The sequence below is a fragment of the Miniopterus natalensis genome, chromosome 1 (genome assembly GCF_054644295.1).
Source record: "Miniopterus natalensis isolate mMinNat1 chromosome 1, mMinNat1.hap1, whole genome shotgun sequence".
In the NCBI taxonomy this organism is placed as follows: Eukaryota; Metazoa; Chordata; class Mammalia; order Chiroptera; family Miniopteridae; genus Miniopterus; species Miniopterus natalensis.
This window is the reverse complement of record NC_142081.1, coordinates 181,293,401-181,310,173: the sequence shown is the minus strand read 5'-3', so window position 1 is coordinate 181,310,173 and position 16,773 is coordinate 181,293,401. Positions and strand designations below refer to the sequence as shown.

The window sequence follows — 16,773 nt, the reverse complement described above, 5'->3', positions numbered from 1 at the left end:
AAACACAGGCAGTGCCTAGGGCTTCACTGCCCCCAGCAGGGCCGCGGGGAAATGCAGGCCCGCGGCGGCCGCGCCGCCCGGAGGCCCCAGGTGAGACGGCGCAACGCGGGGCCCAGCTGCCCGCGCCCTGCGCCCACCACCCTCCCCTATCTCAAGGATTTGGAAAAGCTGCCCTTCGGTTCTAAAAGTTGAGTTCCTGCCCTAAATTAGCTCAAAATAAGGGGTTTGGAGCACAAGCTCCAATTAAGCGACCAAATACTCCCTCCTCCCGCCCCCCAGGTTTTCCTCCCTGTTCTGGGATTTGCAGCATTTCCATAGGTGCAGTGAGCAGTGGAGTGTGACCCAGACATAGCAATTTCATAGCTGGGTTCGTTTGCATCTCACTTCCCCCGGGACACGGCCAGACCCCCCCCCCCCGCCGTGCACCCCACGCCGCGACCCCAGGTCGCGCTGGCCACGTTCAATCAGCGTCAGGGAGAGCCAGTTCCCGCTTTCCACGGACTTGAGCCATCGGCCCCACGCCGACTCGCATCTCGCGTCCCCGCCCCAGTCCGTGGCCACCTGCATTTTGCGGGCCCTTGCGCGGGGCGGCGCCCCCGGCGTCCTCAAGCGCTGGGGGCCCAGGAGACGGCGGGGGACTGAGAGGCTCCGGGACGCGCCGGGGTCAGAGCAGGAAGGACCCCCGGAGCCTTGGAGGCCTCGGGAGGGCTCCGGACCGAGATCCGCTTTGGGGAAGGCTCCGCGACCGCGCGGCGGCGAGCACGTGAGCCGCGCGGCTTCCCTATAAAAAGCCCCGCTTGCTGCGCGTGCGGGGCGAGAGGGGCGGCGGGACGGTGCCACCTGCGCCGCGAGAGACGGGGCGGCGGCGACGCTCCCTCCGAGGCGCGCGGAACGGTTCCCGACTCTCGGGGCCCGGGCTCGGCCCCCCGTGTTTAACTTCGAGGCCGCATTCCCGGCACTTGGGCGAAGACGCGCGGACGCCGGCGCGCGCGCCTCCCGAAAACGCTCAGCGCTGCTTTGACCTCCAGGGGAGGCGGCGGGGTAGCAGTCACCTCGGGCTGATTTCTTTCCCCACCTCCCAGGGACGCAGCCGCGAGCGCTCGGGCTCTCCCCCGGGGAAGCCCAGGAAGCCCCCGGGTGGCCCGAGGACCCAGCCCCCGCCGCCCTTTCGGCCGTGGGAGGAAGCTTCCGATAAATCCCGGGCGCCTTTTATAGAGAAAGTTTGCTCGGCTCCCCGGCGCGCGGCCCCGCCTCCTCGCAGCCCCCTCCTCCCGCGGGGGCGCGGGCGGGGAGATGGCCGCGGGCTCTTCCCGGCGCCCAGGGGCGCGGAGCACGTAGCCGCCGGCACGCCGCCCTCCCGCTCCCCCGGCTGCTGCGCCCGACTCCGGCAGCGGGCGAGGCGGACGCCCGGAGGGGCCGAAGGCGGCGGCGACCGAAGCGCGAGGGTCCGCATGGCCGCTGCCCGCCGGCCGGCCGCGTGCGCCACGGTGCTGGCCGCCGGCGCCGGGGGCTCGGCGCGGCTCTGAGCCGCGGGGACCGACCTCGCCGTTCCGCGGCGCCGCGGGGCAGGAGCCCGAGGAGCAGAAGGCGGCGGCGGCGGCGGCCGCGCCTCCCAAGGGCGATGTGGCCGGGCGGCGCGGGCACCAGGCTGCCCTGCGCCCGGGACTCCGCGCTCCGGCGGGCGGCTTTCTCCGGGAACCTCGCCGCCCTGCCTGCTCACCTCGTGCCCGCCGGCCGCAGCGTCCGGGTCTTCATCAGCGCCAACCCTGAAGGTAGGTCCCTGGCTCGGGTTTGTCTGTCCTTCGGTCGGTCCGCGCGGCGGCATCGGCGTCCGCGGCACCGCCGGGTGCGCCGTGCGTCCGGCGCTCCCGACCTCCAGCTAAAACCTAGGCTGCCGGAGCACGTGGGACTCCCGCTTGAACCATCTCTGCCCGCCGACTCCCCGGGCACCCCTCCGCACCCCTCCGCACCGTCCGCGTCGAGCTAAGGGACGTCCCGAGGCGTGGCGGGAGCTTCCGGAAGCCCCAGCCCGGCACCGCCACCCCTGCCCCCTTCCTTTCCGCGGTAACGTCTCCGCGGTTCTCCCAGACTAAGTCGCAGGTCTGCGCGGCAGGTTCCCGAGTAGGGGCGCCCTCCTTTGCCCCTGGTGCCGGCCCAGGTGAAGTATTCAGGACTCGCCTCCTGGCGGGCGGTGTGGCGGCACCTCTTTTACCTTGGGGGGGGGGGTCTAGGAGACCCCTGTGGACTGAAGGCCCGCCAAGGTCCAGAAGAAACGCGCCGGGGGCTCCTGGGTCGGCCGGGGCTCCTGGGTGGTCGGCCGGGGGCTCCTGGGCCGGCCGGGGCTCCTGGGCCGGCCGGGACTCCTGGGTGGTCGGCCGGGGACTCCTGGGTGGTCGGCCGGGGACTCCTGGGTGGTTGGCCGGGGCCCCTGGGTGGCCGGGCTGGTTCCGCGGCAGAGCGCGCGGCGCGAGCGCGTCTCCGCGGCGGGCCCGGGCCGGTCTCCCGCCTGCACCGCTGAAGTCCGGGCACCTGGCCGGCGCCGAGCGCAAACTTGTTGAGCGGTTACATTCACACATCACAGCGCAGGGCGCCGGAGGTTAATTCCTTGCTCATCGCTGCTTTCGAGTCCCTCATCCCAAATATTAACTTTCTTTCTCAGTAAGTTAAGAAAAAGTAGTGCGCGCTTGACGCCAGCCGGGTAAAACTGCAGGAATTGCCTTTCTCCAGAACAGCAAACGTTCAGCCGGCAGATGGGTTTTTAGGGGACTGGAATAGGCGTGCGGGATCCGAAAGGAACTTCTCCTGCGCTCTGAGGAGCCTGGGGTCTGACAGGACAGTAAAACCAAAGAGGAAGCTGACGGATATCATCGGACAGAGAATCACTAGACAACCCAGGGCTCCGGTTGCTTGTTGAAAGCAGGCAGAGCAAACCAACAGCAACAAAAACTTCCTAAAAAATTATATTTTTAAACAAAAAAGCACTAGCAGAAAGGAATGCTAATTAGTTTTTGTACTTTTTAGGGAGGGCACAGACTGGCCTTTTATCAGTTTACTACTCGCACATAATTTAATAAGCAAGGAAGGTTTTAGAAAGCTACAGTACACTCTAAAAATCCTTTTATCTCAAATATGTCTTGCAGGATTTTTACCTCAATCTCTATAAAGAAAACCATGGAGATAGTGCAGCAGCCTGTTTAAGGATTAAGAAATTCTGCAGCTTAAGTTTCATTGTTGTTTTCAAAACTATTGCTAAAACATTTTTAAAGTGTTTGGGAGAATGGTGTTAGAAAATGGTTAGTCTTAAAATTTTCAGTTCTCATGAACCTGAAAAAGATCTCAGGAAGTGTTTAAATCCGCTGATGTAAGACTAGCTGAATTACTGTTTTTCTTTAAGTTGCTTCTAAAATACAGTGAAAATTGTTCATACCATCAATAGTTAATTTTTTTGTTAAATTTGTAATTTATAGGATAAAAACCAGTGATAATTTAAATTGAGTCAGCTAAATATTGAATTAATCTTCAAGATTAATGTCATTTTTCTTAAGCCTGTCCACATAATTCTTCAAATTCTCTAGTTTCTTGAAATAAGAGCTTTAGCATGTATTAATCTTAGGAAAGCAAGCAGGAGAGAGTTGCTGATTATGGGTCAAGGTTTGAGCTGAGCAGCCTACACATTGATCTTGAAAGATAAAAATTGTGAAGCTTACCTGAGAAGTTTCAATAGGAGCAGGACCTCAAATTGTATCTGAATTGCAGAGTCGAGGGTATGTTGAATAGAAAAGACAAGAGATGGGTATTTTCTAGAACCTGAGTGTGAAGACTTGCAATCTTGGTAAATGCTCAGTCAGAGGCAGCATTTTACTGTGAGAGCTTTATGGATACAATTCAGGAAGCAAATGGTGTGTTTTGGTACAATCCAATATTAGATTCTTGGCCAATACTCAAGAGCATTTCCACTGTCAAATTAAGACAAAAACATTATCTCATGCTTTCCTTTACAAGTTGAAATCCAATTTATGCTCTAAATAAAATCCGCTTTGTGTTGAATTCATACCAGTACTTTTAAGAATCCAGCCAGGGTCTCTCCCACTTAGATGATTGTTGTAATAGGTATTGCTTCACAAGGCTGTGTGGAATTTCCCATCAGTAATAAAGATAATACATATTTTTAGAATAGAAAGCTTACTTTCCCATATATTAGCTCATTCAATATTTTAATTTTGATTTCCATCCTCAAACCCTGTGAGGATGGTGGGCCAGAGAGTGTTCTATTTTACAGATGAGAAAACTGAGGCTACACTAGGTTAAGCTACTTGCCTGAATTCATATAGCAAAATGAAACAAGGTAGAGCCTGCAGGGGACTCAAAGCATCTCTTTGGGTACCCTTTGCCCCAGTCTAGGTCCATACATCCATATGGACCAGAAAATAAGCTGGAGATAGTGGATGAGTGCTGTCCTTCCTCTCGAAGCTTGACAGCCAGGAGAAGCGAGTAGTAGGAAAGGAACTTGGCTGTCCTGACCCAGCATTTAAGAAAATTTCAGAATGTTCTGAATACTGATGGACATGGTTCTGTCCAAAAGGTTATCTGCATCATACCAGTCCCTACTGGTGAAAGAAGAACCAGTGTGGGGGAGGCAATAGCATTGTCCCAGTTCATGGATTTTCCACTGTGTGTAGCATGAATTGTCCATGAATTTGCAGAGGAGAGGAGCCTACACAATTCTCTTTGTATTACTGGAATTCAAGGGGGCCTGATAAATAATATTCCTCTTCCCTGCCTCAATTTTTAACTGATTTAGAATAAGGTAATGTTTTAGCTCAGGCTGCTATAGCAAAGTAGCATAGACTGAGCGGCTTCAACAATAGATATTTCTCACAGTTTTGGAAGCTGGGAAGCCCAAGATCAAGGTGCTGGCAGATTCTGTTGCCAGTAAGGGTCCCCTTCCTGGTTCTCAGATGATCATCATCTCCTTGTGTGCTCAGGTGGCAGAGAAAAAGAAGGAGCTCTGGTATTTCTTCCTTTTGCCTTTTCTTCTGAGAATGGGGGACCGACCCTCACGACCTCATCTACTTCTAATTACCTCCTAAAGACCAGGCCTCCAAACTCTATTACATTGGGGATTAAGGCTTCAGTATATGAATTTGGGGGATACAGATACTTAGTTCATAACATTCTTTCCCTGGCCCCCCAAATTCCTGTCCTCACATACAAAATATATTCATTCCATTCCAACAGCCCCAAAAGCCTTGACTTGTTCCAGAATCAACTCTAAAGGCCAGACTCTCATCTAAATATCATCGAAATCAGATATGGATGAGACTCCAGATGTGATTTATCCTGAGGCAAAATTTCTTTCCAGCTGTGAACCTGTGAAACCAGACAAGATAAGTGCTTCCCAAGTACAGGCATTGGATGAGATGTTCGCGTTTCAAAAAGGAGAAATTGGAAGAAAGGAAGGATGCAGGGGCCTAGCAATGCTGTCTAAAACCTAGGAAGGCAAATTCCATTAGATCTCAAGGATCTAGAATAATCCTCTCTGGTTTGATGCCCCACCCCTGGACCCACTTGAGTGGCAATTCTACCTCCATTGCTCTGTGGGGGGAGAGTCACCCACCAAGGTTCCAGGGGACCCTGTCCCCAGGGCAGTGGGCAGAGGACACCTGTCCTGTTGAAACCTAGGCCATGCCCTAAGAAACCAAGGAGGCAGCCTTGATGATCTCCAAATCTCCTTTGAGGTCATTCTTGAACAGTAGCGGACATTCATAGCTGAGTAGCCCTATAGTCCAGTCCTATGTGATGCAAGAAATCTGACAGCTTTCCTTCACTTCATCCTGTCTATCGCCTTCAGTTCAAATTGGCCACATTTCTGTTGGGGTAGTCCATGGTTCACACTTGCACTAATTTTTTTTTTTTTAATCAAATAGTTGTTCAACCACACTGTGTTCTCTTCAGAACCAGAGTTCTCACTTTTTGCAGTACGGATAGGCTGAGAATTTTACAGATCCTCAAATTCTGGTTTCTTTTTGCTTAATAATACCTTCCTCAATTCATCTTTCCCCTTAAGCATTCTGGAAGAACCAAACCACTCCTTCAGTGCTTCCTTAGAAGTCTCAATTAAATACTTGTTGCATACAAGTTCTACCTTCCACAAAACACTAAAATACAGTTCAGCCAAGTTTTTTGCTGCTTGGTAACAACTGCCATTTCTCTAATTATCTAGTAACAGGTTCCTCACTTCTGCCTGAGACCTTACTAGAATGGCCTTTACCATCCAAATTCTGTTTGTGGTTATTTATGTAATGTCTAAGAAGAAAGAAGCTTCTACTACAGCTCTTCTGTCTCCTTCCTGAGTCCTCACCAGAAGTGCCTTTTATGACAATCTTGGCTTTTTATAATATGCACCCCAAACTCTTCAACCCCTACCCATTACGCAGTTCCAAAGTTGTTTCCACATTTTTAGGTACTTGTTACAGCAGCACTCCACTTTTCAATAGTAAAACATATCTTAATTTTCTAGGATTGCAGTAACAAATCACCACAGCAGAACTTTATAGTCCAGAACTTTATAGACTCTGGAATTTAGAAGTGTCAGCAGATCCATGCTACCTCTGAAGGCTCTAGTGAAAAATCTTTCCTTGCCTCTTCCTAGCTTTGGGTGACTCCTAGCAATCCTTGGTGCCCCTTGGTTTGTACCTGTATCACTCTAGTCTCTGTCCCCGTTGTCACAGGGAAGGAGGCCTTGTCTCCCATGGGGGGGGGGGTGGGAGAAAACTCTTGTTTCTCTTACTCTTCTTATAAGGACTCTAATTTCACCATGGGGGCCCTACCCTCATGACCTCATCTAAACCTGATTACCTCCCAAAGGCCTCACCCCAAAATACAATCAACCTATGACTTTGGGAGACACAGACATTCAGTCCATAACAGGTAAAGTCTAAATCAGAAGGAAAACCAGAATATTGCCTTTATTACTGATTAAAGACTGATGCAGAACCACACTCTTACCTGTGATCCTTTGGGCCAGATGTGATTTTGGAATTCCAAATTTTTAGATTTGGTGGAAGTGGTGCAAATACTGCTTATTACGTGAAGTCTGGAGCAGTACCCTATAATCAAATATAAGAAGTCTCTAAGGAAACATGGGCTTCACTCTAAGTGTTGTACGATAGAATTTTCTGCAGTTCTGGGAGGGCCTTCATCTGTGTTGTCCTATATGGTAGCACTGGTTACGTAAGCCTGTTGAAGTTTTGAAATGTGGCTCATGTCACCAAGAATCTGAATTTTTAGTGTTATTTTATTGTGATATATTTACATTTATTGAGGCACGTGGAATTACTGGCTATTGTACGGGACACAAAGCTCTAAGTGGGGTGATAAGGACTGTAGGTAGCTTATGTCCATTAAGGCCAGTTTTGTTCCCAATAACAGGTCGCTTCAGCTTTTGCTCCCAGATGAATTGGGGAAATTTTTTTGTTTTCAACACTTGGGGAATTTTGGAATTGCAGGTAAGGGCTGTGGACCTTTATTGGGGAATGTGGTTTTAACGAGACATGTGAGTTTCCGGAATTGCACTGACTGACCCTCCCAGTCACTACCAGCAATGGACAGGGCACAGACCTGCCCCGCCTGCCAGTGGGCAGAGTTTACCCCTTTAACATTCAAGACATGCAGGAGCAGAGAAGAATGACAGGTTTACTTACAAGAGAGAACAAAAGGGCTGGGCTCTTTGTGCTCAGATTTTCCTCCCAGACGCATCCATCAGATCAAGACCCTTCTCCCCTGAGGAGTAAGGAATGACCCTGCCCAGGGCTACTATACTCATAGATCTTCCTTTCTGTGTCAACAAACATCTGGAGTGGAGAAGACGACCCTCTAACACCTGTTTTTGTACATCCCTGCTCCCCCCCCCCCCCCCAGATTTATGCATCTTTCAAGGTTGTGCACTTTGTCCACAATAACAGCAATTATATGCTCAGTCACTTCCTAAGTATATTATGTTACTGTTCATGTCTTTGCATCTTCCCTGAGTATCTACCCCGTGTCTTTGTAGTCTTGGTGGAAAAGCTTGTTCTTCATTCTGGCAGAAGCCACAGTGAAGAGAGAAGTGCTTTCCCGTCAGTGGCTGCAACCAGTGGCCATTTGCTTTAGCAAATGCTCTCAGACAAGAGGCAGAAAGACATGCTGAAGAAAGCCACACGAAACCTGAGTGTCCTTCACCATGGCTCTCCTACCTTTCCTACGTGGTAATTTCCAAGTATCCTTGGTTGGTTTGTTTGTCATTTTTATGAGTAATCAGGAAAAATGCAGTTGAACATAGCAAACAAATGTGTGTGTGCACACACGCACACTTATACTCACATACTTATACATACACATTCACAGACGCACACACACACACACACGTTTTCATGCCCCAGGTGCGTCTTTAAAAGGTAAGAGTCTTAGAATATCCTGAACTATTTTACGATAAATGAAAACAGAACTCATTTACTATATATATCCTAACATTGTAGGTTATATTTTCAAATCTCTCAGCAAGCATTTTCCAAGCAGGAAGAGAATATTAGCTGCAGGTACAGACCTGAGAGCCAGACTGCCTGGATTTGACTCCTCAGTCCACCATTTAATGCTGTGATTTCTTGAGCAAGCTGCTTAACTCCTCTGTTCTCAGTTTCTCAATCTATAAAAGAGGGCAGTAGTAGCACCTGTCTTGCAGGGTTATTGAGTTGGTTAAATAAGCCAATAGATGTAAAGCACTTAGAAAAGCGTTGGGCACATAGTAAACATTACACAAACATTTACTATTGTTCTTATTATCTTTATTATTATTAGTTTCCACTGTGAGGCAGACACTGTGCAGGTGTGGATATGCAAAGGTGAATGAGGCTTTTCCTGCCCTCAAGGAATGTGGCCTGTAGAGGCCTATCAGCTAGAACTCAATAGAAAAACAGAAACCACTCCAGATACTTCAGGGCACTAGGTGCTCTGAAAAATCATTGTAAGAGTCTGAGGGGTGAACTGGCATCACTAGGTATTTAGGTGAATTGCCAAAGCCATCACCTAGAGGGCAGGAAGCTGCAGCAGCCACTGCTGGCATCACAGTTGGTACTGGGTAGCTGGCCAGCTTCTACAAATATGCACATCTGCTAAAACCGCAGGACTCCCAGCACAACTGGTGGCCTAGGAGCTGCCCCTGCTCCCTTTCCTCCAGATCTCATGCAGCTACATCCTCTGGCAGAACTGGAATTGCACTGGGACCCTGGGAGAAAGTACGATTGGGAACTTCAGGATTCCAGCCCCTGTATCGAATGAATGGAATTGGTAATGGATACTCAAAACCACGACACAATATATAGCCTAGGGGAAGCAGGGACAGTCACTCATTCACTTGTTCTACCAGTAAAGCTGCACGAAGCACCTTCTCCATAGGGAGCGCTGTTCTGGTGCTTGGGAAACAGGCAGGGCTCTGCTCTTGTGGGATTTACATAAGCAAGGTGATATGTGTGAGGAGCACCGTGCTAAAATAGGAGCAGAGCATTAAAAAGACACCAAGGAGGAGCAAGCCACCTTGGGGGCTCAGTGAGGGGTTGGAAGGGCTCCTTGGAGGAATGAATAGAGAGCCAGGGTGTAGAACCTCCTACACCGTAATCAAATATGAGGCAAAGTGTGGGGGGATGAGATTTCTGCAGGCAGTAGAAAGAGATGATTATTCAATGAAGAGCTTTTATCCCATTGAATAAGTGTGGAGCGATGTCTTGAGGTGATATTATCATTTGTCCTTTGAAGGTGGCTCATTCAGAATGACATTTAAAAGAAAGCTTGATGGTGCAGGGTGGAAGGGGTCAATGGGGAAAAAGGGGACATCAGTGATATTTTCAAAAATAAAGATAAATTTTAAAAACTAAAGAAAATAAAAGAAAGCATGACTAGGATCATATAGGTAAGCTGTATACAAATAAATCATGACTTTATGGTGTAATAAATCATCAACAGATCTTTTACAATATTTGTTATACCATGGCAATGACATTACTTGCCATTTCAAAGGGCATTAGCAAGTTTGAATTTATGTCTGTTTCAGTTGTTTCTGCTGGATATCAATCCACCCCAAAGCTTAGTGACTTAAAACAACGATGTATCATCTCTCACAATTGAATGTCTGGGAATCCGGGCCGGTTGTGACCGTTCCACAAGGCGTTGGCCGGAGTCCTCACTTGACTGCATTCATCCACGCCTGGGTATTGCTGAGCAGCGGAAGGTTTCACTCATGTGTCCGGCTCCTCAGTCCTCCTCTCTGAGGGTTTGCTCTCTCCAGTTTTTCTCTCATCCTTCAGGAGTCTAGCCCATGATTCATTATAGAGGATTGACTTCCCAGAAAAGGGAAATGGCAGCTGCTGAGCCTCTTCTGGCCTGGGCTTGGAAGGCCCGCAATGTCACTTTGCTGCGTTCTGTCTGTGCAGGTCATAAGGCAAGCCTAGGTTCCAGGGGAAGTGAAACAGCCCTCTCTCTTGATGTGAGGAGAGGCGCCTGCCTTCAGGGGAGTGCAGGGATGAATGGTGGCCGACTTCGAAAGCAGCAAAACCCCAGTTACAGTGTGTAGCTTCTTCAACATTTGTTATAATTAGACTAAATGCTATAGTGCATGGAAAGTGAGTAAACTGGTAGCCTGGCATGGTGTTAAACCAGTGTTGTTAATCGTAGTTGACCATGACCATGACAAGTTGTTGAGGATGGACATTGACTTCATAAATGGCACCTTTCCAGAACCTCCCAAATTCTAAACTGAGAAAAAATACGAGCGAGCTTATAGATAGAAGATCAAAATGATCCTTTTTTTACTGATAAAGGCAACAAAGGAGAATGCTTTTGTGCTTCCTAATACTAAACACCAGAATCAGACATTCTTCCACCCACACACTGAGGGGTGTCCAGAGGGTCTGTGCCATGAGGCATGGAGCCTGGAAGAGAGAGCATAACCCACACTCTCCATGGACAGCTCAGTCCACGGGGGAACAGGCAGGTCAAGCTTGCTGCTTTATTCTTCCCACATTTTCCAATCAAATAAGTCACCCGTTCACCCCTCAGCCCAGACCTGGAAAGGTGAGGGCGTGAAGGGACCAGGAGTCTTATGCTCCAGAGAGACCTCCAGCTGAAGGAAGAAAAACTCCTCCCCTGATATGAGTATTTATTTCAGTTTTAACATTTGTGCACAGTGGAATCCTTTGATTATTCAGGATCCTTTAAATTAGGTTTCTGGTTTGACATAACCCAAATTATGTCACAGCCAAGTAACTTAATACAAAGAAGAGAATACACTGAGCTATATATGGTATGACATAGCCATATATAGAAGCAAGACGTATATCAAATATCAGCATCAGAATATTTTTATAGGGAAAGTGCTTAGCATAGTTTTGGGAAAGTTCGCTTCCTCTCTCTAGAAATAATACGTTGTTTCAAAGCACTGAGTTTTGGGGTAGAGTGATATGCAGCAATAGACAGCTGAAAAAAATAAAGCGCAAACACACCTTTTAAAGTGGGAAATGATGTAGTTCCTGCAGAGTAGCAGGAATTCATCTATGAAGTAACTGTGTTCGATAAAGTAAGCTTAAGGCTCTTTTCAACTAAAAAATTGTTTTATGTTTTGCTCTTAATGGTCATATGATTTAAATAGATGTGAAACTTGTAGTAGGTGTCTCAAAACTGTACATCAGTGCTTAATTATGTACAATCAATCGGGAAGAAACTCTGGTGTTACTGACTAAAGGACACCTTTGTATTGTTTCTTCAGGCTTTAGTTTTCATCGTATTTTTAATGGAAATCAAACAAGATTCATTTGCCAAATTAAAGTATGTTGGCTGATGTATAATTAGAAAGAGGAGTTATGTGATAGAAAGTTAATAAAAGGAGAGAGTACAGCAGCTTTGGATGTAGCTCAAACAGAATAATACCCACTTCTAATGAAATTCTTCCTTGAAATCTCAATTTCAATCCAAAATATATCACAGACTTTGACATAGGTACAGTCAGAGCAGACAGCAGAGCCCAGATGTCAGGTGTCTTATTCCAAGAGTGATTACAGAATCTAACTCGGAAATGGAGCCGCAGAATTGAAAGGTATCCTTCATAACACTTAATCTCATCCATTACGTGTCGTGTCCTTCAGATTCTTGCCACTGAATGTATTTCCTTCAGGTTCCATTCTAAGCATCAGCTGCAGTATTTACGAGATGCCCATTGTGTGCAGCGGAGCTCCTAACTGGTTGGCGTGGAGAGTTACAAAGGAGTAAGACACACATACCCCTGCCTTTAGTCTTCAGACTCATCCGTCCGTAAGGCACGACAAATAGCCACTAAAAATACACACTGTGGTTCTGAGAGGGATGTTTACATGCAAAGGCCAGTTAGAATCATTGGAATCAAACTGTCCAGTCTGATTCCCAGTCGGGCATGAGCTGGTCAAATTTAGCCAAAAGGCAAAGACCAAAATATATCAAATCTGAGGACTAGACCTTTCTCCGGTAGTGGCTGGTGCAGGGGGGCTGGTCCAGCTGTGGGTGATGTGAACAAGTCCAGATCCAAGAGACGAACACAGCTTTTGAAGAGAGAGCATTTGGTACCAGAGAATCTGGTATCGAAGGCTACTGAGCAAGTGAGCAAAGCATATCCCGAAGTTCAGTTTCCTTGAGTGTCAGAAGAATAATTGAGAAATTGACTCAGATAATAATCGGAGGAGCTCGGGCAGGTGCAGAGTATGAAGGTAAAACGAGGGCTTGGGCACAAGCTCCCCGTCCTGAGATGGGGGATGTGGGGGTAGAGGCAGAGGATGGGAAGCATCTGGTAAAACCAAGGCAGGATCCCAGCTCCTAGTCATAAGGTGGGACTGTGGCCCTGGAGCAAGGTACAAAGCTGTTGTCAGGACTAGAGCCCAAGGCCAGGGCCAGAACTGCTGCCTGAGTGATTTGTCCCTGAGACCCAGAGGCTGGGGATAGAGGTCATAGGAGGCATGTCCTGGCTGAGGTCACTACTGGGTCCCGGGACTGGGAACAGCCAGCCTGTGGCATGAAGTGTGGCTTCGGGTATCTCGGAGAACAGGTTCAGGGGCTGGGCAACAGGAAGGGCTATTCAATGCAAGTAAGGAATTCAGAACAATATTTGAGAGATCTGAACTGGAAATCTTACCAGGTGTGGGGGTTTTGTCACATGGCCCCACATTTTTGGCACACCTGCTGTTGAAAGGTGGCATCCGTGAATCTGGGCTCTGACTGTTGGGGGCCAGTAGAATGTGGAAGAAATGACACAGTAATGTTTCTGGGTCCAGACTTTTAGAAACTGGCCACTTGCACGTTCGGTCTCTTGAAACTCTTTAGAACCCACCACCCCATGGAGAGACCCCTGTGGAAGAAAGAAACAGCCAGCATCACCTCCCAGCCAGGAGAATGAGCTGTCTTGGAAGTGGATCTCTAATACACACACATGCACACGTGGGCATCACGCACACACGCTGTCCCAGCTGACGGGCTGTATGGGCAGAGACCAGCCTTCCCCACCGAACCCTGCCCACATTGCAGATTCAAGAGATAAATGAATGACCTTTGTTGTTTTAAGCCAGTGGTTTTGATTGTCTATGCAGCAATACATAAGTTATCAAGTTAGTAAAATAAAACATGCATTACAGTGTATTACTGGCCAAGATTAAAGAATTTGGGGGTTAGATCTGGATTTCAATCCCAAGACTTACTGTAATCTTGAGTAGAGTATTTAATCTCCTCCAGCTCCTTTCTCCTTTCTGAAAGTTGGGCATCATAATAACTACCCCGCAGGGTTATTGCGAGGTAATAAGTGACACACAGTCCATAACCCCCTACAACAATGCCTGAGAGACAACTGGAACTCAAAAATTATAGATCGGTTTGTTAAAAGCCATAGGAAATAAAAGAAGAGGTATAAGGGTTACAAGGGAATGAGAATTACTTGAATAATTTCATTTTTTGTAAAATGTGGCATGAAATGGGTCATTATTCTCAAATTATGACACCCGTATAATCATGCATACTTTTAGCTGGAGCGGACTCCATAAGAACATCATACTTTTAAAAGTTGATGATTTAACACATAAGCATGATTTCATCTCTAAATAATAGAGCAGAAGCTACTTATAATTTGCTTTTAAAAATTAGCCCAAAAAACTCTCTTAAAACTGTAGAGAGCAAGCTGGTTTTAATAAAATGACATTCAGAGAGAATAAAGAGATAGCACCTTTTAATGTAAGATGTGCTAAAATCGTGTCCTAAAATCATAATTTCTTTCACACATAAACAATCCCTTTAATAATGCTTTAAATCTACATAAAGATTCATATGTCATTTTTCCAACTGCTGTTAATCTTTTAGACCTGGATGCCCAGTTTGCTTGCCACAGATGTTCCAGAGAGCTTGTGGTGCTCACATTTACATGGGAAGGACCACTCTTTTTTGTTTTTTGTTTTTTTTGGTAATCCTCACCCAAGGATATGTTCTGTTGACTTTTAGAGAGAGAAGAAGGGAAGGGAGGGAAGGGGGAGAGAGAGAGAGAGAAACGTGGATGTGAGAAAGAAACATCGGTCTGATAGACTGCCTCCTGTATGCGCCCCTACGGGGGATTGAACCCAAAAATCCAGGTATATGCCCTGACCAGGAATCGAACCCACAACCTTCTGGTGTATGGGACAATGCTCCAGCCAACTGAGCCACCTGGCCAGGGCTGAAGGACCTCTCGATAAAAATGAGCAGCCACCTTTTGCCTAGGAAGGATTTAAATACAAATCTCATGTATGATTGAAAATTCTTTCATTCCAAGTGACTGTTACGGTAGAATGACCCAACTTGTGTAAGTTGCTTATCGAGTACCTGTGCTGGTTACCGTAAGCTTCTGTTCTATTGAGGAAACAATACAGGTGTTCCTATAGATGTTGGTGCTTGGGTGGACAGAGAGGTGTGAAGCGGGGGGGAACAAGTCTCTTGAATGAGTCAGTGCATGGGCCAGGGATAGATGGGTGATGATAACTTGAATCTGAGAAGGGTTAATCATTCATTTCTTCATTGATTCTATCTGCAAATCTGAGAGTGGAATGGAATGAGATAGAAGGCCCTGGAATTTGGAAACAAACGTTTTGATTCTTAACTTCGGAGTTTGGTGCTGCTTGAAAAGGGGGAGCTCTGTTCATGGAATGTGGCTTGTTGGGAGTGCTGGCCTCAGGGAGTGGGGACTCTAGGGCTAGGTCTCTGCAACCATCCCTCCATCCCTTTGGGGATCCAGTTGGCCTCTGGGTGAGGCCCTATCATCAGCCTGGGGGTAAAGGAGTTGAGCAGCCATACAGGCAGGAGCAGTTTGGGTCTGTTGACTGGTTGTGGGCTTGGGAGATGACAGGGACGGGAATATGGGGCATGGGTTTTGTGAACTAGAGTTGGTCCTGGCAGTAGCAGGACCTGCAGGAACACCTGGGAAGGCCAGGTCAGGAGGAAGACTACCCCCACCCCATTTCCCCCTGTCCACTTTTGTTTCTCTCTCTCTCTTTTTTTAAAAAAATTATTGATTGATTTTTAGCCAGGGAGAGAGGGAGGGGGAGAGAGAGAGAAACAGAATTATTGTTCTACATTTTTATGCATTCATTGGTTGCTTCTTGTATGTGCCCTTAAAGGGGATCAAACCCACAAGATTGGCATATTGGGACAACACCCTAACCAACCAAGCTACCAGGCCAGGGCCACTTGTGTTTCTCTTAAGGTGTCTTTAAACTGAGCAGGTATTTCTTGAGCCCCTAGTTTGTGGGAGTACTGAGTGTTAGTTGCTGTATTATACAGTAAGTACTGTAGCATTATAACTTGATGTTGCCTTAAGAGTCAGGTTAAGACTCATGTATTGGGAAGAGATTTAAGAAAAAAAAATAATGCTTTGTTTTTACAGGGTGGGGCAAAAGTAGATTGACAGTTGCGAGTATGAAAACACGTAATTTATTCTTGTATTATTATTTATTAATCATTATACTATTTTCCATATGAGCAACTGTAAACCTACTTTTGTCCCACCCTGTGTATAGGGCTCGCCGTAACTGCATCAGAATTTAATCCTCAGAATTCCATAAGGTGTACAACACGGGGGTTCTTTGTTTTGTGTTTATTTTGACAGAAGGGAAGATTGACTCAGGTTTTAGACCCTGCCCCAGGGCACGCATTTGGCAGACACTGGGCAGTGCTGAATCCAGGGTCCGACGGTGTGATTCGTGGGTACCCTGGTAGCAAATGCACGCCCTGCGCTAGAAACCTGCGCTGCCACAGCCCTGGCACATGCAGATGCTGGCAGCGGGGAAATTTACATAACACATTTTTGGGTCAGCAGAGTGTTAAAAGGGGGGGTCCCCCCGCCCCGCTTACACACCCGCCAGAGCTGCCCCCAGAGCAGGAGTCTGCTTTGATCTTACTCATATCAGCAAAAGTGAGACCTTTTTTCCTCTTTGGCACAGGTGAGAGAGACTAATTTTCAAAAAGTAAGGAAAAACAAAAAGAAAAGATTATATACATTAAGTACTGAATCCAAAAATGAGTTTCAGATATTTTTTGAAGTCTCAGAAAAAACAAACAAGCATCTGGCTACGCCCTGCACTGTCTCCCTCAGGCAGCCCCGCAGGCTCCCCGACAGTGGGCTCCCTGCCCTCCTCACCCCCGACCCTGGGCACCGGGCTCCCCTCCTGCAGAGGGAGAGGGGTCCCTTAAGCTGCCCTTGAGACTGGC

The 16,773-nt window shown here is 47.7% G+C and overlaps 1 protein-coding gene across 1 annotated transcript in view; it reads left to right on the top strand.

Annotated features, from left to right (window-relative positions):
• The first annotated feature begins 1,621 nt into the window (after nucleotides 1–1,621).
• NWD2 (NACHT and WD repeat domain containing 2) overlaps nucleotides 1,622–16,773 on the top strand; it is a 126,009-nt gene continuing 110,857 nt past the window's right edge. Inside the window, exon 1 of the mRNA XM_016206335.2 lies at nucleotides 1,622–1,772. Within this exon, the coding sequence (XP_016061821.2) occupies nucleotides 1,622–1,772 (151 nt within the window). The remainder of the gene's footprint in view (nucleotides 1,773–16,773) is intronic.